This window comes from Haliaeetus albicilla, chromosome 7 (genome assembly GCF_947461875.1).
Source record: "Haliaeetus albicilla chromosome 7, bHalAlb1.1, whole genome shotgun sequence".
Taxonomy (NCBI): domain Eukaryota; kingdom Metazoa; phylum Chordata; class Aves; order Accipitriformes; family Accipitridae; genus Haliaeetus; species Haliaeetus albicilla.
Genome location: NC_091489.1, coordinates 36,072,307 through 36,099,524, shown reverse-complemented (window position 1 = coordinate 36,099,524; position 27,218 = coordinate 36,072,307). Strand labels below are relative to the sequence as shown.

The 27,218-nt window shown below is 39.8% G+C and overlaps 1 protein-coding gene across 3 annotated transcripts; it reads right to left on the bottom strand.

Moving 5' to 3' along the window:
- Window positions 1-461: 461 nt before the first annotated feature.
- Window positions 462-24,249, bottom strand: PPP4R3B (protein phosphatase 4 regulatory subunit 3B). Of its 3 annotated transcripts, none has more exons than XM_069787668.1 (16): window positions 23,738-24,249; window positions 22,525-22,580; window positions 16,158-16,256; window positions 15,354-15,974; window positions 11,824-11,901; window positions 10,901-11,017; window positions 9,813-9,929; window positions 9,297-9,428; window positions 8,308-8,410; window positions 7,168-7,209; window positions 6,315-6,473; window positions 5,434-5,603; window positions 4,131-4,270; window positions 3,475-3,659; window positions 2,810-2,934; window positions 462-2,181 (listed from the first exon to the last, which is right to left on the bottom strand). In XM_069787668.1, exons 1-16 carry the CDS (start codon window positions 23,877-23,879, stop codon window positions 2,086-2,088), a joined length of 2,382 nt encoding a protein of 793 aa, XP_069643769.1. In that variant the 5' UTR covers window positions 23,880-24,249; the 3' UTR covers window positions 462-2,085. The 3 variants fall into 3 exon arrangements, with proteins under 3 accessions (XP_069643769.1, XP_069643768.1, XP_069643767.1); XM_069787667.1 differs by having other exon boundaries at window positions 2,810-3,012; window positions 3,475-3,638; window positions 23,738-24,248; XM_069787666.1 differs by having other exon boundaries at window positions 2,810-3,012; window positions 23,738-24,246.
- Window positions 24,250-27,218: the final 2,969 nt, after the last annotated feature.

Below are 27,218 nucleotides of genomic sequence, written 5' to 3'. Positions count from 1 at the left end.
GCTCACGTAGCGTGTAGAGCGCTGGAAGAAGTTAGTCATCGTTACCGATGGAGAGAAAAGACTCATCAGGAAGAGAACCAGATGATCGTGAGCAGGAGAGCGAGCACACGATGATGACACTGGAGCTATGCTTTACCAGCAAGCACTTCCTCAGATCCTCTGCGTTTGGAGCTGACGGGGCATTTCATCGCACAGGTGAAAAATGAGGAGTCCCATTCTTGGTCGCCTGGAGCCCGCAAAGGGCAACACCACTGTCCCCAGGTCCTATCATCCATCAGAATGCTTGGGTCTAGCTTAATGCATCGGGAAGAACTCACACATTCCCTCTGGGATTTCATCTAGTGGTATAGAGTTACTTTATAAAACTGCATGGATAGCTATCTTAAAAAATATTCTAAAATGGCCACATTTAAAATTCTGAGTTAACTTACCATGTACAACAAACCAAACAAAAGCAATAATTATGGAATTACAGGGTCACATTTTAATTCCTGAATTTTACAGTTCAGCATTAATATCACCACATGTATACAAATGGTGTAAAACAAGTACAGTGGTATTTTTAATACAAAATAAACTTCTGTTTTATGGAAAAAACTATACTTCATATCTACACAGACAGCCCATCTTTTTCCAAACGATAGCTAAAATTAAAATTAACTACAAAAATCTCCAAAACAGAGAAACTGCTTCAGTTTAAACTATTCCAGGAGAAATGGACCCATAACACATATTACAAGAGTGATCTATGTGGTGGATTGCAGCTGGTTTTGTATTTTAACATTTCTGACACATCAATTTCCTCTCACTTCATCATGATCTCAGATCACATATGGGCAAACTAACATTAAAATATTTACAGTTCACTTGCTGCTCTTGCAAATAAAACCTGGACTGTTTGCCTCTTATCGCCATCAACTTATCTATTTTTGTCGCAGTTTGCTTACCTACATGGAATGTGCTTTTATTTGTTAAAAAAGCAGCTTTCGTATTACACCCAGATTCAGGTGCTGCTTGTTGATTCTGCCTCAAAGACCAGTGTTCTGTTAGTAATAGTTCCGTCTTGGTCCAAAGTGACTTTGGTGTTAAAACGCCGCTAAATTCATCACTATGAAAAACCTGTTAGTGTTTCTTATTACCACCTCAATTACGCAATTTAAACTCGCAAACAGGAAAATGGCTTGCTGCTCCGAGAAAAGACAGCTCGTTTAACAACACAGAAAGTGATTCAAATTCGGTATCTTCCACAACGTGAAGCCGACAGCTACTCGGGTGTGCTGTGTACAGCACCACTTTGACACAAGCAGCTCCTGGAGCTATTTTGGAAGCGATCGTTCCTTGGCATAGATATGACCGGCTGTCTAATCGAAAAAAACCAAGCAAACCCATCCACTTTGCATCCAGCTTCCATTTTCTCTTGAAAAATACAAAGTAAAACTTACGTTTAACTGTTTTAAACAACTCAACATGCACTATAACTGCAGTGTCCCTCCCTCCAACCATGAGAAATGCAATTTAATTGGTAAGAAATGGTCCCAAAATCTGGATTGTTCTTAGGCAAACAGAGTTAGTTTTCCCTTAAAATTTTTTTAAAAGAGGCATTGCTAAAAGAACACAACTGACAGCACCATTACAAAATTAAGATTACTGGGTTCAAAATTTAAGCTTGATTTTTTTTTTTCTACTTCTGTTAAACGCCGGGGAAACCCTGCAATATTTTTAAAAAAGTGTTTACCATACCTTTCCCTCCCCCTGCCCTCCCGACACCTGAGACTTTCCTTGCTGAGAAGCCATCATCCAGGTTCTGTGAATACTAACCCACTTTTTTTTTTAATTTTTCATTTTTTTTGACAGCCTGAATGGCAGACTCCTTACTTACTAGAAAGATATTCAGTTCCTTGGAAGCTTTGTGTTTACAGAACTAACCCTTTCTAGCTGATAACTGAGTTTCTTTTGCTACTCCTTGTATTATCTTATATACTCATGGGAGAAAGCTTTCTGAATCAGATCCTTTTTAGCTCTTAAAACAGTTGCAGCATTTGAAACCCCATAATAAAAGTTTTTATTCCAAAGTTTTGGTTTCATTTATGAACCCAAACGAGGTCTTTTCCTTGGAGATGTCTCCTCCTCTTCATCATCATCTTCATCATCAGGATAATCCACTAGGCCAACTAGACTTCCCTGCCAATTTAAAAAAAAAAAGAAAAAAAAAAAAGAAAAAAAGAAAATCTCACATTGAAAAAAATACCCAGGAACATGCAATTTTAGTACATAACCCCCAGCCAGCCTGCCCGGGACATGCAAGCCTGCCGCAGAAGGTTTCTTGGTGATGTTTTTTTCATTCTAAGACCCATTTGTCTTGAGACATGGTTAAGAAGTACTGCGACTTCCTTGCTCCTCTGGATCTGGCCTTGGAATTCTTACTTACTGTATTTCATCTGCTTAAAAACACTTACTAATTCCCTGATGGCAGGAGGGCACTAACATTAATCCAGAAAAAAAAAACCGATCACACACACACACAGCAGCAACTGGACAGTTAGAGCTGAAGAGTGGGAGCCGCTAAATTAGGCAGAAGATGCAAGATTAAACTCTGCCCACCAGATCACCAACAGACTCCAGTCCACCTAATACTGCTTTAAACCTTCCCCAAAACTAGTAAGGGTTTAACTAGGCAGGCCTTTGGATGAATTTACATGTCAATAAGATACCCTGCCTGGAGACCTTACCACATTACACCCAGTAAAGTCTCACGATACTGCTCTGCTGTCCTAAGCGAGGACAGCAGCTTTTGTCCAAGTTCTCCCACCTTTGTGGCTGTCACCGCTGTGGTCAGGGTTGCGTTCTTCGAAGAGGAGCCGTTGGAGCTTGCTGGTGACGTCTGAGCTGCCACGGATTTACTGTTTGCGCCGTTTGCACCATTGGCTGCGCTGGCTGAGTGGGAAAAAGTGAATTTGAATCCCCCAGCTGAAGTCCTTTTTGGAAGATTCTCTTTGTCTTCACTCTCCTTAGCTGAGGGACAAACATTTTCATACTTAGGTATCAGCTGTACACCATGGAGTACAATCCACATCACAGCATAATCACAGGGCAAAAGCCGCCTTTTTTTATCTTTTTAATTCAGTTTAAATCAAGGGCTCACCTACTGACCTCATCCAAAGCACGCTAGCATTCAAACTGAGCATGGCACAGATGCTGTGGACGTGGGGACATTGCTCACTCAGCGCGCACGAGTGCATGTAAAGTTTTGCTTTTGAATGTCATTTAAACAAGATGCACACTTGGAGCAATTTAACTCATTATTTTAATCCTAAACTAGCTTGCAAAGACATGTTAAGAATTCATTACTTAATTACACAGAATACGCTTACTCCTGCTTATACAGAGCACAAGCAACTGGTTTGTTTACATGATACTCCACGTTATGTGGCACAGAGCACTTCCAGTGCTGACAAAGTGAAATGGAGTAAATACCTTTTTTAGTTTCCATAAATTTTTCATAGCTATCTGGAAAATCATCCTCCTGTTTTGATTTCTCAACCGGAGGTACAACAGCTTCACCTTCTTCCTCTTCATCTTCATTGAACCACATTTCTTCGTCCTCCTCTAAGGCTCTTGCATCTCTGCGAAATCTATTGCTACGCAATATAGATGGAACACTGTAAGAGACACATGACAAGTGATTCAAGTTTTGCTTGCTGTTTCAGACTCCGCCAGGATCAGAAATGGCTTCTGACGCTTTAGAGTGAATTGAGTGTGTTTGAGAAGGCAGTCCAGCTCTGTCCCCCACTCTACTGTCAACGTAAGCTTCACCAGAATACCAGCTGACAAAAAGACAGACCGAACCCTAACTCTGAGTGACAGAAGATTCTGCCCTTCATAAGCTGAGAGTTTTCTGAATGTAACATTTAATATACTGACAAATATGAACTGTACTACAGCAGGCCACAAGGAAAGTCAGATGGGGGTTTGCTCTAATTGAAGAAGTTTTCATCAAGAATGAGAAACAACCCCAATCCCAGCCTTTGCTTTTTCTGCCCTCCAGGAAAGAAAAAAACAACCAGCAGTAAGAAGAGACTACCTAATGGCATTCCATAAAAGTCCCAGAATACATCGCAACTGGGTCGTACCTGTTCAGCTTCTGGTTTTGTCGGTCTTTTTCTTGCTCATATTTTGTCTTCAGTCCCTTGAATGTCTGAACATATTCGATAGATTCAAGTGCATTATAAAAGTTTTCAACTATATGTGCAATAAGGGACTTAATATCTTCCTGCATGAGAACAAACCAGTATTTCAGTCTCAAATACTAACATGCAGAAGTTCAGAAAGCTTTAGTGTTTTAAAAGTAACTGATTCATTGTCCAGAGTCAAAACTTTATTGTAAGGAACAGATGTGAAGTCATCAGATTCCTCTTTAATAAAAAAGCTGAAATCTAGAAATAATTATTAAATTTCCCATATAAATGGACAATATACTCAGTATCATCCCAATTCTACTCGTGATAGTTTGATTAAACCATGATGCTTGCTATGTAGAATTAAGCCTTCTTGAGAAGAACAGGAGTCCAGCTGTGCCCTGCTCTCCCCACACTTTTTAGCGCGCTCCCTTGCCCTCAGTAACTACAGCAGCACACACGGGATGAGGCACCTTTTGGTCAGTCACCACCTAAGAAATCTCAACGTATCAGGCAAATCTTAACATTTGCACCACGCTGGCAAAAGTCACCTGGAGACACAAGGTATTTTCTTCTTGCTGGAAAAGACAGCAGCTACAATATCCTACGGCTAAAAACTGCCCTTCATTTTCCCAGACCACAAAGATTCCCTGAGAAGACTCCCACAAATCGAGGCATTCGCAGCGAGTAGCTCAGGAGCTGTTGCAAGTCCTTGTTTTCTACCCCAGCAGTACAACCAAGCGGGCACTCCTGCTTGTCCTGTCTGTCCTGTCCAGATATATGTTGTTCCCACAAACGCTGCCAGTGGAAAAGCTACCAATTCAAAGCTGACTCTGGCTAAGAAAGCATGTGTGTAGGGTTTTAAAGGACAACAATCATTCAAATTTATAGTCAAATTAGTCTCATTTAGACCCAATAATACCCAGATTTACTCAGATGTAACACATTTCACTTAGTCCCTCACTTCAAAGTTTGGTCCAGAAACAACACATTCAACCACTTCGAAGAACTGAATCTGCAGGATACTTTTACACAGACTTCTATGTAAATAGGGCCGACGCAAACTCTGTGATAGGACAATCAAGTGAAACAAGCACAAAGCAGCTTACCGGCTCCTTTCTATATGGGTACTTACCTATGGGATTTTTAGTTTGTGATTTTAAGTAGTAACACACTATTGCAAGGGAAAGATTTGGATTTTGTATTTCTACCTGAGATGCCACATACACGCGAGAGCTGAAGAAGCTGCTTAACTTACCACTCTGATGAATTCAAACAGCTCAATCACAGCAGAGTTGAGCAGATTGTACCTAGTTCCATTATCCAAGAGAGCATTTATAACTGGTTCAAACAGGTTTCCCTTGGTGATATAACGGTTATAAAATTCATCTTTTAGGCCAATTATCCTCCTCATAAAGCGAAGAGCACCTATATCAAGAAAAAAAATTCAAGAATTTAATAACTACATGCCAGGGCTCCAATCTGCTTCTCTTGGAAAGAACCAAAAAAACCTGACCTGACATTACTGAGAGGAAGATGCACCCCCAAACCAAGAGCATTAAAAAAACACTTTCTGAAAGTTCAGAAGAAATATTTGCTGACAGGTAACCTTTCTTTCATTTTTGACTATCCTCAGTATTTGAATATGATCAGGGTCCATGAATTTATTTTTGAAATACAGCAGCAATAAACTTCAGCACAGGCAAAGTTGAATTATTAGCTCATTCCTGTGCTTTTCTGTGGGCGCCTCCCAGAATTAGCCCCTATTCTTTAAATACCAAGGTTCACAAAATTTCATTCACTCTCCACAAGGAGCACTAGATTTATGACGTTATTATGAAATGACAGTATTTCCATTTAAATAAGACAGCTGATCACAAATGATCCTTACTGTCATAAAGACCTGAAAGGATCACTGTGGACTTCAAAAGATACAACACTTCTCCTTCCACCATAAACTGCATTGGTCTACATTAACAGACACCTGCTACCTTTTTTTCAAAATTACTTAACAGCTAGCCAGTAATAAATCAGAAATTAACAGGAATTTTGAATTTAAGTACACACTTTTACTCATACGCATTCCACACAGTACACAGAAAGCCTTGAAGGAGGGTATCACAACAGCTCCATACTCACACAAGGCCAGAAACGTGTGTTTTGAATTCATCAAGACCAGGACTCTTCTTAGCAAATCTTTGTTCATAATGTAATTCTTGATGTGATATGTGTGGTGTTCCACACAAAAAGTAAGCAGCTCCAAAATTAAGGCAAGTAGTTGTGCCGTTTGATAATTATCTACAAGAAAAATTAATGCCTTAAGTTATAAAAAAAAAATATATATATAATAAAATATATATATACTGTCATGCACCAAATCATCACCAAGCTCAGTTGCTATTACAGTTCCTGAAACATTTTTAGTGGTGGACTGGATTGTTTTAGGAAGCAAGACATTAGGTCAGAACAAAACAACAAACGCAAATTTGGCTTTTTTTTTTTAACCTTCAGTCACAAAAATCACCCTGAATTGATCTTCCAGGATCAGCGAGTTACTGGTTATGGCAATCCAGACTAATGGTTTGTAGTTAAAAGAAAAAAGCCAGTCAGACCTGTATTCGTGTGAACCTAATTAGCAATGTCTTTTCATAATGGTCAAAAAAGAAGCCTGCACAGATAAAAATCCGAACTGTAAAAGCTCAGCTATGTTTTTTTAGTACAGATTCCGCTAACAATGATTTAAACTTTCAGTAGCAAGGTTGACTGCGGGGCAGCGGGGGGGGAAGGTGAAACCCAGTAACTCAAGAGCGGATGAACATGTTAATTCACCTTCCTGTCATCTCAAGTGAAGCAAAGCACCTACATCTATTTCAATAAAAAGTATTAAAAAAAAAAAAAAAAAAGAAGTATGGACTTTTTTTTTTTGGTAAATAAAACCACCACACACAAAATACAGGACAAGTTTCAAAACTCAAGGTCAATTAAAACTTACCAGGACAAATTGTACTACTCTTAGTGGACCCAACTACTGCATCTGATAAATAGAAAATAAAAAAAAAAAAACAACAGAAAAAGGTTTTCAAAGCACTGTAAATATTTAAAAGATGGGGATAAACAATCAATTCTACCAGCTCTTCAAAGTTTTTGTAAGCTATAGGGAAATAAACATACAGCAAGAATGCATGCCAGCTGAGATTTCTGTATTCAATTTACATTACAAAGTTTCAGATTCAACTAGGTGAAAATATGTAATCTGATACTTCGGAATATTATTCCTACTTAGACTAAAAGAAAGTGCCTATTCTAAATTTTTCAAATAATATTATAAAACAAGTACTACAATGCAAGTTTTGTTTTCACATAAAATGCATAAAAGATGTATTTTATTGACTTAACACTTAAGATGAGAAGATGGGTAAGATGAAAGAAATGTTTTTACCAAATATGTATTGGTGTGATTTAATTTAATCTCTTGAATGAGCATTCAGAAAAAAGTCTGACTCAAGAGGCTGTAATGATGTTAAATTTCTGTTTGTAAAGCACTAGAGGCAAACCAATGAGTGTTATTTGCGTGTGCCAAATGGAGATTTCCAATTCTTTTACTGTCACCAGGAAAAAATAAAAAAGGAACTAAATAAAGGAGTTCCAAGTTGTATTTCTTTGAAGAGATTTCTTTCAGCACTTCTATACTACAGCCAAGTGAAAACTAGGCTTTGGAGTTAATCACCTGAGCACACCTGATGCTTGGAATAATGTAACCACTGATGAATGTCACAGCATTTTTGTAAACTTTTAGAAAAAAGTACCTGTGAACTAAAGATACTCTCTGCTTTACAGCAAATATTCTTTAAAATTATATTAGTAAAACTAGTATACAATTAACAATACACATCAAGGAGATACCTATTTTACAAAGCACAATATAAAGATACGTTATCATTCAAAGCTGCAAGAAAGGGCTATTAAAACTGCTGCCCACAGAACCGCTATCACTGGGGGAACAACAATTTTCAGCAAGCGTCTTCCCAGCTTGCATCACAGGCTTATCGCTGTTACCAGGATTGTAAGGCACTTGAAAACATTACAAGACTTAAAGGGGGAAAAAAAACCCAAACCAAACAAACCACATTACCTTTTTCACATTTATCTTCTGATGTATTAGCCAGAAGCGGTGCAGTAAGAACGTGCATACAATGGTTGTAGAAGAAATTGAGAAATTCGCTTTTTTCTGTTTTCTAAAACAAATACAACTTTATTAAATACTGGCATTTGTATATAACCTTTTAAATAAGAAAGAGTAGTAACACAAGAAACAGCCTACAAAGATTCTATGACCTCCTTCAGGTCTGCCTGTATCTTTTTGGTTGGGCCTACAACGATATCTTCACTCAAGGATGATGTATTTCTTTATTTTGGGAAAAGACCTGTGAGACATCAAACCAAACTAGCTAGCACCAAAAAAATCCCCACCATGGATGCAAATATATACTGAAAATACATCAATGTCTCAAAGTTCTTGACAAAACTTGCAGAAACCATTCTTAAATGCAGTAATTTTATCCGTAACAACCTGCAAACCTTTTTACACTGAAAAAAGTATCAACTGGTCCATTTCACTACTTTCTATATAATATATGTGTTTCAATACATGAGTAAGATTACAATGCGTTCTCTTACATGCAGTATGCATTAAATTACAAATACATTGTACTTTGGTTTGGATTCAGAACGTCAGCAGTTGAAAGAAAGGAATGATCCAAGTTTTAAAGCAAATTTCTACAAATTTCCTATTCTCACTTTGACATCTAAACACGTACAATTTGGAATTCAAGAACATAAATAGTGCTGTATCACTGAAGCATGGGACTGCTTGGTTTAATAAATACTTGCACAATGCCACACACACAAACATCTTATTATCGAAAGTTAATGGAAATTTTAGCTTATTTTTTAGCTTGTTTAAAATCAGTATCAGACCACACACAACACACACACAAAAAAAGAAAATGTCTTTTTTTTTTTTTTTTTAAATCCTCTAATGACAACAACAGTAATAGAGAATATCAGGTTTTTAATTTTGCTGAGACAGTAAAGTATCTTTACCCCTTTGTATTTTCTTACATTAGCTGTGGCCAACATATTCTCTGGGTCTATCAAAGTACGCAAAAGCCCCATTAGCTGAACAGCTCCCCCAAGTTCAGGATCAGTATCGCAGATCATCTGCTCAATGACCACATTGATGAGGAGGATATCCTGCAAAAAAAGCCCCAAACAAACAAACCACAAAATAATTAGAGACACTTTCAATAGTGGAATGATTTCCCTAGTTTCTGTATTAGGTTTCCTTCTTTTTTTTAAATTTAAGTGAAACAGAAAAATTCAGAGTTGCATTTAGACACTGGAGTTCTGTGAAGCACAACCCTCCTCACCTAAAATCATGTTAGGCAGACCTACAATCTTAGTACTGTAAACACATGGAACAACAACAGGAATTTTTGTATCAAATCTACTTTTTCCTATGTTACTAGAATCTACATTTTTGGGATAACCATACTCCAAATTCTGGAGAGGTTTGTTTTGCTGGTTTGTTTCCCCCCCTCCCCCCACCTCTGTTTGCTCTAAAACACTTTTACTTACATCGTCACTTTGCTGGGCCTCTTGCATTACAAATTCTCGGACCATGGATGGACTAAATTCTACTAGATAAGAAAATATATCTGTAGCAGCAGATCTAACTTGCAGATCATCCATTCCCTAATAAAAAGAGATCAATTTATTAAAGTAAATAAAGTTTGGTATTTATTCTCAAATAAAGCTGCAAAGAATAGGGAGTTAAAAGTTTTGAGAACATTTATTACAAAAGTTTCTGCAAGAGACACGGTAATACACTTCTGGAAAAAAAACCCCAAAACAGCCTTTAGAAAGAAGGCAAGGCTCTCTGTGAATTTGATAGCCCTAATTTAAGCAGAAAACTTTTATATTGTGATTTATTAATAATTTTGCTTAAGGTATAGGATTTTTTCTGAGAACCGTACAATTTCTAAACCTAAAGTATTAATGTAACAGGAAACGTTAGACCGGTCTAGCCCTGGAAAAGAATAGTAAGATTAGCATTCATTTAATCACTGAACATCTATATGACTTATGTTTTCAGAACACTCAAGGTTATTACTCTAGAATATAAAACCCCTTGAATTTGTAGTTTCTGAGTAACAACAGCACTGACACATGAATTGCAATGGTCAGGCAGCAACAGCTGCTTCAACCAAAGGAGTGAAAAAAATTATGTTTCCACATTACTGATTAAGATAGATTAATCTGCTTTATACCTCCGAAAAGACAGGATTACGTAATCTTTCGGATAGGAACAAGTTCCAAGATTATCTAAAAATACTTCTTTGGCTCTGTTCCAACAACAACAACAACAAATCAAGCTGTCACATGAAAAAGAGTATCTTTCAATTTTTACGCTACATTGTCAAAAGGACTGCATTTACCACAGACTTCTCCATCATGCAAAATAAAAATAATAGCAATAAACTCAGGCTACTTCAGAAAACTGTAGGCATCTTTTGGATTCTGAACATTACAATAAACTTCAACTTTCAACAGAGCAAAGCTGTCCAATCAAACTTACAAAGAAGTGCTTAGCAGATCTGTAAAACGGGTTAAATAGCTGTGGGGTTTTAAAATTTTTTTAAAATCAGCTTTAAGTTTTCACTTACCATTACAATTTCAAGAGCTGGAAGAATTCCCAACTTTGCCAAAGTTTTGAAAAATGCATCTCTGTTCTGAGGTTGTAACGTCTGAGAAAATGCGCAGAATTCCTTGAAAAAGTTAACCTATCATATAGGAAAAAATAATTTAAGGTGTATTTGATTCAGAAAACTCTCAGAAAGTAGGAAACTGTTACAATTTGTATCAGAGTCTGTATACTGGCTTGTACATGCCTTCCTAGAAAATGGTATTATTCTAGTTCTCTCTCCTCCAACCTTCAACAACATCAACAAAGGAAAGCAAAAGAAAGTATACAAACAAATAAAATAGTTTAAGACACTGAAATTTACCTCAGAAAGAAATACAGTCACCTTGTAGCTATTTTATCACACCTAGTATATGAAGGGTTTATACTCCTATCTGGCATGTCTTTTGTTTGAAAGAGCAAAGATGCCCCCCTTGCTGAAAGCAAGATTTTAACAGGGCAATTTAAGCTGATAAACATAGTCAAAGATAAATAAAGTTTTTAATAAATATTAAGGGACTACTGGTAATCCTCAGTCATAGGACTTTAAAGGTCTTTTTGAAAGAGTAAAATACAGGGAAAAAAAGTAGTGCTTACATGACAAATGTAAGTGATATGGTATGTTGAAGAGTACTTGGAAGAAAGTATACCTTAAGACTAGGAAGTCAACTTAGTGCTAGTACTTTCTCAACAATAAAATAATTATTTAGAACAAATACACCACAGCTCACCTTGCAAGAAATATTTTTCTAGTGAGTACATAAATGAAGACTAAGCTACACTGGAAATGATTCTAGAGTTACAGAAATACCTCAATGACTGCAGAACTAGCAGAACAGTTTCAGTATTTCTACTTAATCTCTGTAGTTTAAAGCATTCAAAGAACCACCAAGACCACTGACTTACCAATTCACATCGTTTGTCATCATCTGTAGCTTCATCTGTTAATTGTGCAAAAACTTCAGACAAAAATTTCTCATCTTCCTGTGTAACACATAAGAAGAATACAACTTACACAATGCCCCTTAAAAGTTAAAACATCGATCTTTATTGGATCCCACACTGTAGAAAGTCAAACTTACTTTAAGCTTAACTATGATGCTAAATTACAAACAAACAAAAAAATACATTAGAAGATTCGGTACATAAGGGGTTTTTTTTTTCCTATTTTTCTCCACACCTCCATTATTTTATCACAAAAAAGGGAAATGCAGGGGTACACATTCAGGAGGATCACTTCCAGTGTATTGTTTCAGTACTCATTCTGCGCAGCGGAAGCAGGTCCAGGAGACCAGAACCATGTGTAAGCTGAGCATAGGCAATGTTTACTAGAACTGCCTTCTGAATGACTAGTCTCTAGGGAAAGTGTCATTTCCTTTCCTTCTCTGCCATGCTACCCCTGTGGTTTACAGCTCTGCCCCACCCCACATACTCACTGTATGATTTGCCACCCCCCCCACCATGCATCAAAATTCTAGAAAATGAGCGTCTTTGTTCCAGGCTCCCTCCCTGCACTGTCCATGTAACCTCCCAGGAAGGCAACCTGGACACTTCTACATCAGAAGTTGCCAATCAAGATACAGTTTTCACCATGCTGCATCTATGCCATTCACACTACACTGTTAACGTCACACACATAACAGTTACCCTATTTCGGATCTGCAACATCACAAACATTTTTTCAGTCCACCTATGCAAGGGTGACTAGATTAACACATTATGAGTTTGCCACAGCCATGTCCCCATTAACCTTGTTCTCAAAATAAGCCCCCCCCCACCCCTTGCATGAAGCTCACCTTTTCCAATCTGGAAAACTTTTTTGAGTATTATTTGCTTTTCATATTCAGATCCTCTACTACCAAGAGATACTTATTTTCAAGTACATATAGGACAATATTTCTACTTCTTGTTAAGCTTTTCAGTTACACCGTTGCTTAATACTCAAGAGATACAAGAAAACCAGGGTGAACATCATCATATCTCAACTGTTTGGGCACTTTCTGCCCCTGCCCTCTCTGTACATCGATTTCTCTGGACTCCTTCACATGGAAAACAGTGTTGACATTCTCTCAAATCAACTGTCTCTGTTACCTTTTAAATACAATATAAATTTTAAAGCAAATAGTAACGTTATGCTACAGCATTACAAAATTATGCGTCACTGTACTGATTCAACTCTACAAACTTTACTCATGCATTGAACAAACACAAACAGAATAGCAGCATTCCAATAAACATTATACTGCATAATGTAAAGGGTGCTTACTTCTCTATTATTCCTGTGCGCTGTTGCTAAAATCTGCGTGCTTTATTAGCTAACAAAATACAGAATTTTTACAGTTACAGGAATGCCAGCCAAAGGCTCACAATTTTTTTTCCTGAAAATTTTAAAATGTGGGGAAAGAAGTGCTTTACAAACAAATGATACCTGGAATCAACATCAGAGAGAGTGCAAAACACACAGACTTAGTTTATTCTAAGCTTTGCTGGCTTTAACAGCTTGATTAAGCCTGTTAAAAAAAAACCAACCGTACCACAATCAACAACAAATAGGCTAGAAAATCCTCACTACAGAACACCTGGCAACAGAAAGATCTCTTGCTTGTATAAGGCTGCCGCAGTGTAGTCCTGATGTCCTAAAGCACAAGATGGATCTAGGTTTGCTTTGCATGCTCGCTCAGTTTCCCACGTGGCTGCCCTTCATCGATAGCAGTGCTGGGATCTACTGCTTCATGGCACGTAGAAAGGAGCTTTACTGCTGTAGCAAACACAATCTGTTACTCCTATAAACTGCATTCTCCTAGGGAGCTTTGCTGATGTATTTAGGGTAACAAGACTCCTAACATGCTCACCAAACCCAAAGGAGCTTTAGAGTTCTTGTGCCACAAGAAGCAGCTGATTTACACCAGGGGACTGCAACAACAGTCCTGAACCTGAGGTCCATGCTACCATGTAATTTTCCTCAGGCATGCTATCAATAACATCTCTTCCATGTGTGCTGCCTCTTAGTTTGTAATTCTCAAGGCAGTTCAAATGATGCAAGTATCAACATTATTTGTAAATCATCATGCATGCCTCAATTACAGTCTTTAAAACAGTGAGGCAAACCTATGTGACATATACTCTCTCTACTATGGCACAGAAAGCAGTGACAGAGTAGCAAAGAACTGTCAGAGGATTTCAGAACTTTTTTCGAAGAGTACTAGAGGTAACAGGAAATAATAGTTTTCTGTTAAGACACAATTAAATATTCAGTACAGTAAAGCCGAAATGAAAAGTAAAGAACTTCAGAATTAAAAAAATCTCTAAATGGAAACAGGATTGTGGCCTCAGGAGAATAATACTGAATTTATTTTTGGTTTTAGAAAAGTAATATATGAAAAAGAATACAAAGGGAAATCTTTTAACACAAAGTCATTTATTTTGCAAGTGGAATTTACTTTTTAGTTTCTTTCTGCTATTCAACTAGAAAGAAGGAAGTAGAAAGAAGTCCAAAAGCTTATTCATGCAATTATCTACAATTCTTTAGTTTTCATTTTTTTTTCCAGTCCTCTTTTACATTCTTTAGAAATATTCCTTATAGTAATGTTATTTCTCCAGTGCCTCTCTCTTTCCACAATTTTAACTACCCTCCTCTTCTCCACTCCATCTTCCTATTGCACAGAGACTATCCACACTCAAAACCAACAGGTTTGTGATGTTCTATTCTACACAAACATACCATTTTTCTAAGGACATGGATCAGAAATGGAATAAAACCACTTTGGTACCCATTAGCTTGCACAACAAAATATGAACTGAAAATATCCAAAGTGTCATGAAGTTCACACACAGCTCTTTACCAAGGCTCCTTCCACGGTCCAGCTTGGTTGTCACACCCAACTACTTTTAAGCCTGCTTCTGACTACAAAGTATGCAGTAAGTTTTTTGATATAGTAACACATTGGTTATTTGTCATTACTTTTGCATATCAGTATGAAGAAAAAAAATTACATTATACTACAACACAAACATCTGAAATCAGTACCATAAAGCAACAGTAGTACAACAGGAATGGTTCTGAACATGCTTTTTTGAATCAGATTCAGAATTTGCTATAAAGACAACACACGTCCCTCATATAGAATACAAAAAGTTTCTTGTTCCCTAAATACCTATACAACACCAGCTCAAAACGTGTATGTTGCTTGTGAATCAAGAAGAACCTTTAACTGTTTACAACCCATTAAAAAATATTAATATACTCACCTGAAATCTACCTTTTTTAAAGTACAAAATAAAAGGTAACAGAAATGAGGGGAAACATTCAAAACATTATGCAAATGAAAGCCTGTATGATTAACTTACACAGTGTTAAAGATCTGTCATCAATTTCAAATCTACAGCTAGAGGTATCTATACATAATCCATCTAAACCATATTAAAAAATCACTTACCTGCAACATACTGACAATCTCAACTTTGTTGAAGAAAATAAAGGAAGTGAGGGTAGAAAGAAAATTCTCTTCAAAAACAGATGGTGTCGGCAAGATGATGTCCTGAATATACTGTACCCTGTAAGTCTGGTGGATTTTTTGCCTGAGTTCAGAGTCTGTTATAGGAATAACCTCCTTAAATTTTGCTGTTTTGGTCAAGAACTCCCTGTGCCGTTTTGGCTGAGCCAAAGAAGGATCATATTCAAGGCATCCAACAACATCCATAATACACTCATCAGAAAACATCACCTCAAACAGAGTTGCTTTGTTGAGGAACAAAATTCCTCTAATAATTTCATACAAATGATGTAAGCCTTCGGTGTTCTCTAAATTCTCGCAGACTTGGAAAAGCTGTAACAGTTTTTTAATATAGCCTTCATTCTCCAAGGCCAGTGCTAGCTTTTCTCTACGGATGGGTGAGGAGAGAACGGAGGTAACTAGGTCAGCAATCTCTTCAAGTTTGTTGAGTTCACAAGTAGGAAGGTCAATCAAAGGACTAGTTTCAGGCATTTCTTCTATGTGTTCCTCTTCTGACTCAATAAGGTCCTGTGTGACTTCCACTGAAGGATCCTTACCTTGAACCTAAGAAGAAAGCACACACAATTACTGTCTTATCTCAAAACATATATAAAAATAATCAAGTCAATAACTGAAATAACATGTGCTTATTTTACAAGTAGGTTTAAAAATTACAGCACAAGTACATGGAGTCACAGAAGAAGTTAAAACATTTGGAAGAAAGAGAGTATTTGAAGTTAACTGTACCTGGCAGATTTTTTCCCAAATTTCATCACAGCCAGCTTTTTCTTGAAAACTCAGTGCTAAATCATAGTTTTCTGCTTCTGACCAAACAATCAGGGTGTCCTGTTCAAGACAAAAACAAAAAAATAATTGTATCGGAAACAGGTCTATACTGCGTATTAATCTGTATTCTGTTAAGTTGTACGTCTAAAGAAGAAATAATTTTATTTAAAGTTACACTTGTCAAAAAAGAACATAAGACACTAAAACATTAAATCACCTGTTCTGCCATAGGGGACATCATCTTTCTTTATTGCTATTTTATGACCACTACCTTACATATTATATATTTAAATATACTTTTCTTCGTATATGAAACAGTTATAATGGCTTTTTTCTGCAACATACTTCTGAGCCAACAATCCTGAAAAGGGAATGCACACATTGTAGGAGATTAAGAAAACCTGCAGTGTAACAATTTAAGTCTTTTCATATTTGATAAAACAGAAACAAGAAACCAAGCTTACAGTGTTTCCTCCTCAGAAAGGGTTTAATACAGCCTTAGCAATGTGAGAAATAATGCCCAACATTAAAATATTCTTTTCCGAATGAAAAGACATACAGCATGAATAATATAAAACTCCTAAGTTCTTACTAAAGCTGCAAACACCTTGCCAACAGTTATTTTCATTTGAGCAAGTTGTTTGTTTTTCCTCTGTTACTATTGCCTCTATCAATTCAATTTGTGCATTTGCATAGTATATCTGGACAATTCGCTGGAATTTCTGAATAGACTAAAAAGGATTTTTTTGTGAGGTTTTATTAGGACACTTGCTGCTGTACTGTGAGGAATGTAAGCCTGTTATATATATATATAAGCCTGTTATATATAGTTCGGCATCCTACAGGAAACTCATCTTCTTGTTAAAATGTTCAAAACTGAACGGCGCTCTGCTAACTCTGCAGTGCATTTGATGAGCTTCAGCAAAACGGTTCAACACTCCACCAGGTTTGTTGACTTCCTGAACTGTTACCACATCTTTTTTTTTTTTTTTTTAAAAAAACACCAGCAAGCCCTTGCTTAATGGTCAATAAGGTAATTTACTTCCCACTTTTACAAAGGTCAATATTCACCACACAACTTATCAAGGCTTTTAAGTCTTTACCTTATGCATCACTTATTGTAAACAAATATGCAAAGTGATACCTTTAGGCCTAGCAATGAACCCCAAATATCTGACTAGCTTACAGATACCCGATATACCTTAGGAAACTTCAGGGGCAACAAGAAACAGACACTGCCATTGTCCCCTCACATCTTTACCCCAAAAGTACTTCTTGGTTTCCTTTGTACACCAAATGACAGGAAACAATGAAGCTGATTGATTACTCTCTGTAAGGTGTTCACTCTGCTACAAGGGCAATCAGCGACATGGTATCATACAACTATCCAGTCACCATCCTCCACGTATCCGCCAAAGACAGAGGGACAAAAACATAATAAATACCAAGTGATCATCACTACTCTTGAACCTACTGTCAGTCGGCATTTCTTAATTGTTCTCGATCAAAATCAGGTTAGTTTAGATGGTTTAAACAGACCCTTGTTAACGGAATTATCTGGGCAGGGAGCACTAGTGAGTAAGTCCCCCAGCAGATGAGAAGGGACTAACATTTGGGACAGGACTGCTGACAAGCAGCTGGCGTGGGACAGTAGGTAACTCTTCCATCAGCACAGCTATCTGAAAAACAGAACTCTGTCTCAACAAACACAACTTACCAGCTGCTACAATGATCACTCTGGAAATGAATGAAAATCAGCATCACTGATGGCATTAATTCTTCAGTTAATTTCTACAGTAATCTTAATCTATCAATGTCCATATATAGTTGCATGTTTTGGGGGTTTTGTCTTTTTTCTTTTTAAAAAAAGGTTTGGCATAACATCTTTTTCTTACAGCATCATTGTTGACAAATGCCTACCAATAGATCAGCTTCCTTCCCCCAAAACATCATCACAGGCCACACTAAACACAACAGCATTTGCACAACCTAATTTTTTTTTTCTTTCTCAATTTTACGTATTCACTTAAAGAAACCAGGTTTTCCTGTTCTGCAAAGAACTGAGCTGACTGCACTATGGTTTTAATGCTGTTTATGAGAGTTGTTTATTTATACTACAGTGTCCTGTATTACACTTACACTTTTGTCCTAGAGTCACAAATATTAATAGGTAGTCTCCCTGCTTTCGGGCTCTGATTCACGTGCACAAATGGTACAGCTTCATATAGCTGACACGGTTTTTGCTTACAGCTGTCCACCTTCGTCTCCAGCTCACAGACAGCTGAATCTCTATGTTTACAGTGTGCCATTTTAGAACGAGCAGTTGAGCTGGGCTTCAAGGAAAAAATAATAATAATAATTGTCAACTGTGGGCACTGAAAAGTCTGATGCACTCCCTGGCCTGGTTCTCTTTCAGAAATTAAACAAAAAATAACAATTCTTAAGTACAAATTTATGGCTATTACAGAACTCAAAATCTGAAATGTTTATCTTGAAATGTTCTGTGAAAGTACTGATGCCCTGACACTCAAAATCAATACACTTCCAGGTAAGCTGAGACTCAGAGGTGCCTCAATGAACAAAGAAGGACACATACATGACAAGGTCTTATTCATAGCCCAGAACAATTCAAATAAAAGATACAGCGCAGTAACTTAAATGACTGCATGCATCCATAGAGACTGCACTCAAAAATTTTGTGAGAATTCTCGAGTTACTGAATGGTACTCATTACAATCTGTACTGCCCACACAAAGCAGAAGTTATGTAAGTTTCTCCCAAAATATTTCTGAAAGACTGAAAGAGAATGTCATCAGAAAATAATTGTCCAATACCAATACAAAATCTACTCATCTGGCGTACGCTTCCTGCATGACCTAAGACAACCCATGAAGACCACAGAGAGACATCTTCCAGGCCTAGCTGCTGTGAGACTACCACGCCCACCTGCTTAGATTAGCACCCGCGATGCTGCTCCATCGACAAGCAACAGCAATGTTCCTCAGTTCACCCAAACACAATATAAAGACAAACAAAAGAAGAGATTAATTCAGAACAACAATTTAAACTAAGAGAGTAGTTCAAACCCCTCTTCAGTGTCAGTATTGGTTTGCACAACGTCTGCTACTCCACCTCTCCTTGTTCCTGCACTGGCCTCTCAATCCCCCTGCGCCAGCACAAGCTGTACAGTGAACCAGATGGGGGAACACATGCAGATAAATATTAATCCAGCAAAAAAGAGGTATTTCAACTGAATCAGTTCCTACATCTAACCTGTCACACAGTAACATGAATACTCATGCTGGCATGCAAGAGGAGTGAAGAAGCCCCCTGGCAACTGCTCAGGCTGGCTTTAACAGCACCCCTGCAAATGTGTTAAATCCTGGCCTCAAGTAACTCCAATTACGCCTCATGCAAATTGCTGTTGTCACATGAGTGATGGCAACTCTGTGCGAAAGACAGTATTTGCACACATTCTTCATCTCAGATCTCAAAACCGATAGAGCACACCTAAAGGAGAGTTAGCATCAGAAGGCAGCGTTCACAGTAAGGATTTCTGTAGCAGTTTAAAGTCTTACAGGCATGCAACTGAAAATTACTGCCCTCGTAACTGAGCCAGAAGAACAGGGCACATGAATGGATCCATCTGATTTCTCACTGACGACACGCTCTTCTGCTAGTTTTGCCAGGGAACGGTAACCTCAAGCAGGGGGTGGAACGACAAAGGGGTGTGGCAACAACTTTTTAAAAACGGCTCCTGCTAGAGCCTCCAGAACACATCTGACCCTGCCCGTTGGCCAAGACCAGGTGTCTGGTGGAGGTATGTAACTCTCAAAGCCTATGCCCCAAAATGCAGGGGGGATCTAAAGCTCTTCAAGCTCTAATGTTCTCTGGATACATGCAATTAGAGATTCTTTTATCTCGTATGCTGAGCAGCCTGGCACCTATGCCCAACCCAAGTCCTATTTCTCTGGAGAAAGAGGTCATGATTATAATATGCCTAACACCTCGACAGAATTGAATTCTGCACAAAAGCTAGTGACCACAAACACAATCCAAGAAGGCAGATAACAGGCCTGCCCTGTTTACAGTTAGTCAATAGTTATAGTACTACTTAGCACAAACAGTGTAATACTGGGAATCACAGACTGACACACAGCAACTAAAAATCAGTTGGTTTTCTTTTTTCACAGAATGTTGTTCTGGAAATCACAGTTTAAGGGATAACTATCCTCTAAGTCCATTCAAATAATTTATATGAAGACAGATGTGCAGCCAGGGCATGTTTCCTTTCCATCAAGGTGCACCATCTTGCAGCTTTCCCCAAACCCAAGATAATCAACACCTTAATGAAAATCTGCAGTTGAACTCTGGCAAGTGGAAGAGAGAGCTCTCCTCCATGCTGCCATTCACGTACAAGCATCTGCCCTGGGCAGAGCAGTACAGTCTCCAAGTCTTGAGGCTACCTATGTAACAGACTTAAACATTCAGGTAGGGACAGTAAGGAAGACCACCTCTCTTCATCTCTGGTTAACCACAACATTTTGCCTAAATCTTTCCACCGTTTTTAAAAAGGGTCTGTTCCTGAGATGCCCAGGTTTAAACACTACAATCTTTTACTGATGAGACTGAAATCTCACAAACTGAGAAAAGCATGGGAATGCTACACTAAGGTCTGCTTTTTGCTACTCTACTCAGAAGGAAGCACATAAAACTTGAGGACAAAGCTCTGTCAACTAAAAACTGTATGATTTCAGAGGTCAGACAAACCTAGAATCTGTCTCTGGAAATCATCAATCATTATTCCTCTTCAAAAAAAACCCCAAACCAAACTTCTTCAAAAGAGTGAACAGTGAAGCAAACAATTCCAGCCACAAGGACACACAAGCATTAGAACCAGTAATAACAGCCAACCAAAATAAACCTCAGCCTGAGTTTTTCAAAACTACAACCTACAGAGACTTGCACAAGAAAAATTAGAACAAAAGCTACTTAAGTCACTTGAAACGTTGCTGCTAATTAAGTAAAGGCGGCTTTCAAATAATCGGTTGTATGAAGTTTCAGAAAACAGGTTGCAGAAGGAAGCATTTTAAAATTTTACAGCAACATAATGTGCATTCGTGTTTCATTATGTATTAGTTTCCTCTACTAAACAGGAAGCAGTTCAAGGCTCTTGACTTTCAGAGCCCTGCAGAGCTCCATGAAGACTGTTGTCCTTCCTCAGCGTGGCCCGCCCAAGGAAAGCCTACGACTGTCACACACCTGACTAAAACCACCAATATCTAACAAGTGAAAAGTGCAAACCACAGAAAACAGAGCCTTCTGAAAAGCTAGGCTCAAGACTCTGACTTGCTCCTAACCTAAAGTGAACCAGCCTGTGCTCAAGCGCTAACAAACTCTCCTCAAATTCTCCTAACATAACCTGTCACCAAAACAAACACAATCCTTAAAGATTTGTCTCTTCATGATTTACGAAGAACAAAATTACCATTTTCTAGTGCTTAAACACTTCTGGATACCATAATGATGAAGAGCAGTATAAAACACTGAACAAAAAGAACAGAGAATCTACTGTAGAACAAAGGAACAGCCAGAAAAAAAGCCAGTAATAACCATGAGAACAATGTAGGCAGACACACCAAAAATTAATGCAGAAAAAGGAAAAAACAGTAAAAGCAGAAGAGATTTAGTAAGCTAATTTTTTTAGTGGATTAAGCAAAAATGACCTATTAACATAGCTCCCAACTGTTTTACTTCTTTGTTTTGCAGAAGGCTTACCCCCAGGAAAGGCAACCATGCAATTAAGTCTCACCATGGCTAGTCACTTTACTTAGGATAGCAGAAGTTTTCAAGGCTTAAAACAAAAACTGAACAGTAACAATGAAAGAAGTCCCACAAATTCCTTCATGTTATTTCCAGAAAAAGACCTCAAGAAGTAAATATGCTGTAACAGAGCCGGCCAAAGTTTTGCCTTCCTAATTCGGCAATTACTTCGCACGGCCTAGGATGGGAGACAAAAGTTATGCGTGTATGTTTGGAACTCTTTTTCCTATAGTGACTTCAATATTTATCCAAATTGCATATATTCTCTTCAAAGCCTTAAGTCCAAAAGGTTTTTTTTAGGAGACCCACATTTTAATTCCTAGGATGCAAAGTATTATAGCACCTACAGGCTTCTAGGCAAGTTTTTCACCTCTATGAAAAACACCATCGACAATTCAATGTCATACTGCTTTCCTTTTTTTCTGAAAAATGCAATTACTTTGAGCACAAAACAATTCCTCTGCATCGGTAATCAGAAAAAATAAAGCCTAGCAATAATACTTGCCTGCTGTTTTTGATATGCAGTATTTGGATTTATCTTCGATTCTAACAGTAGTGAACCTGGAAAAGGTACAGAGAAATATTTACCGAGTTTAACAAAATAAACACCTCCATGCATCTTACATACAACAACCGCCTACGTGCCAGCCAACATATCCTCAACTTAATCTGCATCTTACAGAAAGTCCAGGAGAACCACCTTCTTTAAACACAATTCCCTAAAATAAGCCAGGTAAGACACAATTCAAAAGAAATATCCATAATGTATTTTTGTCTTCTAATTTAAACCAAAATTCTCTGTAGCACTGTTTTTTCTCCTGAAACCTGGTGCAACAACTAGCCGTTTAGCAAACCTATTCAAATTTGCACCAGGTAACATGCTACCCAGCATAAAAATGTTTTTGCCCACAGAAGCCACGTGGGCCATTTGCTTTTATTTCCTTCAACTGTCCTTCAGAAGTGAATCATCTAGATACTATAAACCCAGGGACTTTATCTTGTGTATGCAAGTAGTGTATGTATCCTGGCAACAGCTCCAGAGTAATTTATACCAGTCTTAGGTGGTTTATTTAGCACATTAGCACCTGTCGGCTGACAAAGTGGTGAGCATGAACCCTCCCCCCTCCAAAAGAGACCCTTAAGGTGACTTTAAAGTGCAATAAAACATGAGGGTCACCACACAACTCGAAGGCAATCAGCGAATTTCTAGGGGAAAAAAACCCAACCAAGCAACCAACTTCTTATAGTAGCAAAAAGGGGAGGAAAAGCGCCCTTCAAAAGCGAATAAAATTATTCTGAAAACGAGCAAGATGTCGTCACACGTAACAACTTCATCTCCGGTCAGCCAAAAGAGATGCAGCCGGCCAGGGTAACTGGAAGGGGGAAAGTCTAGGGCCACGGTGGTGAACACTGCGGCGGCTTATCGGGGGAAGGAAACTTTGAACGGAACCGCGAGCTAAAGGAAAGAGAGGGGAAAGAAGATAATAACAATAAAATCCTCTGGGGTCTTCTCCGATAAGCGCGGGGAGGTAAGGCACCAGCAGCCAAGCCCGGCGGCGGCGGGTGTCAGCCCTGCCGAGCGGGGCGGCGAGGGCGCCGGAGCCGGGCGGGCTGCCCGGCAAGCGCCGGTGCCGCGGGGGGGCGAGGGGAGGAGGCCCGGGCCCGGGCGGCGGCGGCGGGCGGCCTAGGCCTCCGCGCAGCCCCGGCCACGCTCTCACCGTCCGACTCGGCGCGCACCAGCAGCGACATCCCCTTCAGCCGCTCCACGTAGGTGGAGGAGACGTGCCCGGTGCCCCTGTCGTCCCATTGCCGATCCTCGTTGAGGGTGTAGACCTTCACCCGCCGACGGGTGTCCGACATGGTGCAGCCCCGGCCTCGGGCCTCCGCGCCGGCCCCGGGCCCAGGCCCGGGCCCGCTCCGCCTCCGGGGGGGGTGGTGGGGGCGGGCGACGGAACGAGGGCCGGGGGGAGGAAGCGGGGCCGCCGGGCCGCTCAGGGGCACCGCGGGGCCTTTAACGCGCCGCTTTTCATGGCTCCCCGACGGCGAGAGAGCGACGCCGCGCCCCGGCTCGGGCCCTCGCTGGCGCCGCTCCGCCGCCTCAGCAGCTACCGCAGCGCCGCCGCCATCTTGTAACCCGACTCTCGCCGCCTTTCTCTTCCTCCCAGCCCGGCCACGGGCTCCCCTCGCAGGGGCTACGGCGGCCGGCAGCTGCCGCCGCGCCGCCGACGGGACGGCGGTCGGAGCGGGGCGGGCCGGGCCGGGCCGGGCCGAGGCGGGGCAGGGGAGGGCAGGGGCCGCCCCCCGAGCGGCTTTCCGGCCGAGGCGGGGAGGCGGGGAGCGGGACAGCGCCTGCCTTCAGTCAGAGGCGTGTACTGGCGCGGCCATGGCAGCTCCCGTGCCACTCCAACCCTTTACCGCAGCAGGGCACGCACCGCAACGCCTGTGCCATAATGTGCACGTCGTTGCACCGTCCCGTGCTCTGTAGAGGAGGCTCCAAAGCTAAACGAAAGTGGAAGCTGTTCGGTGAGAGAAACGTGCTTAATTAGTCCTCACAAACTGTACAATTTAAGACAGAGCGCTTGCCAGGCTTTGTGGAGTCTCTAAGTCTTCGTTTTCCATACCAAAAACCAGCCACACATTTCCTCTGTACTAAGAATAATAATAATAATAAAAAATTACATTTCAGTGTTTGCATGGGAATAGGGGAAAAGGACACAAAAGCCTGCAAGAAGTCGAGCTGTGTGAAACCACAGGGACTTTGGGAAGGAGGGGAAGCTTGAAAGCGTCTCACAACAAAATCTTTCAGGCTCTGAAGGGGAAGGGCTCCCCGGGCCAGGGTGTGTTTCATTCCCAGACAAAGCAAGACTTTTCTAGCTCTTGCCTAATGGTGAAAGCAGTTACACCGGTATAGCTCTTACTTACAAGACTGGCATTTCACTGGTGAAAGTTCAATCTTGTTCCAGATGAAGGGAAAGAAAAAGTTTACTACAGAATACACCACTGTAAGTACTATGTGCAACTCTTCCATATGTTAGAAAAACATTCTCTGGGCAGATTTAGAAAATTTACACCTATGTAAGTCTCAGCTTTTGCTCTGATGTTCATTTTAACAGGTGCCTCTAAGATTTACTGCCATTCAGCACACTGAGTATGTGACAGCCACTGATCATTCCTTGGTGCAGTTTTCAATCAGCTGCACTGGTGTGGCTGAACAGCTGAAAAGTCTTTCACATTCCTCAAGAGGCAGCCTCATGGTCTGAGGACTGGTCAGCTTGCTTATTTAACATGTGCAAAACAACCCACCTCTAAGAAAGGTTAAGAGAAGCACCCTTAATTGGGGTTCTGTAGATCCAGGATTCAAGCTCAATCAAGCCCTTATTTTCATCGTTAACAGGGGCCATGGAAGACACACAATCATGAGTTTTCTTTGCAAAAGATGACAAGTGTAAGATACACCTCTGAAAACTATCATATACACTTATCTTTAGCTGTATACAGTATAGGAACATACTTTAGGATACGTGCATCGTATCTTTATGGATAAGTAAGTCAGTAACTGCACAAAAGGCCATCTTATATTAGTGGTTTCAGCAACCATAGTTTGAAAGTCAGATTAAACAGTTTACAGTTGGGTTCTACACAAGCCTTCCCCGCTACACGTTGGTGGCCTCTTCCGCATTACACGGCCTGATCCCCTCAAGGTTTTACACGTCAGGCATATTTCTGCCTCAGTGAAAGCTCAGTAAAAAGAAAACACATGAAAAGAAACACAAACCCCAATGGTCACAGCGTATTGCTGCTTCAGGACATCTGCCACTTGCAAACTCTCTCTCCACTCTGCAAGAACTTCTACGCATGCTCTTTACCTCTTCAAACCAAGTGCGTAAAATTCAGTATGGCCTCTCCTACTCAAGATTAAATGCAGTACTTCTCCAGACATGCAGAACAGCAAGAAACCACAGCAGAATATTCTGGACCAAATTCTCATCTGTCATGGTGAACAGCTACAGAAGGAATAGGAGATACATGAGCTAGAAGTGGCATGAAAAACTGTTTCTCTGCTTAAGCTGTGAAATAAATCCATGACCTCTCCAGGCAAGAAATCAATGACCTCTGCGGAAAAGTGCCACTCCAGAACACACCCAGATTGCATTCCCTCGGATGCAGGGCTCCTTTTTGCCCAGAACAGCATCCAGGACTCCACAGCCTGGAGTGTTAGAAACCACAGCATGATCTTGCCATCTATACCAATAAAAAGCAAGCCAATTCTAGGGGACTTTGCCTGAAGAAGATATGCAAGACTTGCCCCAACAGCTCTTACGTATCTGACTTAAAACCAGGGTAAATACAAGACCAGGAAAGCAATACATCTGAATCTCTGCATTTTAAGATTCAGAGAAAGCAAAGCAGCACTTTTTCATTGTGGCACTGCATCTGCCAGTAGCTCATCTCTCCCCATTATCACAAAGACAAAAAGCTATAGCTCTTAGGTAGAGTTCTCTATTCTTCATCAAAACAAAGAATTTTGTTAGGGTAGGCTGCAGACAGAGCGAGTCATCAAGTGTCACAACATGGAGCAGCAGGGAGCTCTAATCTTTTTTGTTGTTTTCAGAAGCAAGACAGACAACGCATTCCTAAATCACTTAAAATTTCTTGTAGTGAAATTAAGAGACTGTATTATTCCCTCTGGCATGTAATCCCAGAAGTACAATTAGGCCAGCTCTTATGCCTTTTTTTATAGTACTTGTTATATTTATTGCCAGCCTTTAAAGATACCCAGCTCCTGATGCTTTGCACCTGTGTGAAAAATTCAGTTTTGGTCAAATAAATGCATTTCTGGCCCTCTTGACCTGCTGTAATGCTGCAATTGCCCAGCTTCACTTTCCAAAGCAATTCCTTTTGACGGCTCCATTTAAGATGGGTCATTACAGATGCTAATTATCTAGGGCAGTAGAGACAAAAATCACTATTTCAAACATGAAAAAACAGCTACTGCAATAGGGCTGAGTTTGCTCTCTCAAGCACTATTAACCTACATGCTCTCTGATCATAGCTGATATCACCTGAGAGTCAAGTGCCTCCTGCCACGGTCCAACCTGCCACTACTGACACCTCTCAGGTGAACCTGGGATGTCTGAAACCAGCCTGCTTTCCCTCCGGGAAGGTTTACACTGACACATACTTACTCAATTCTTGGAT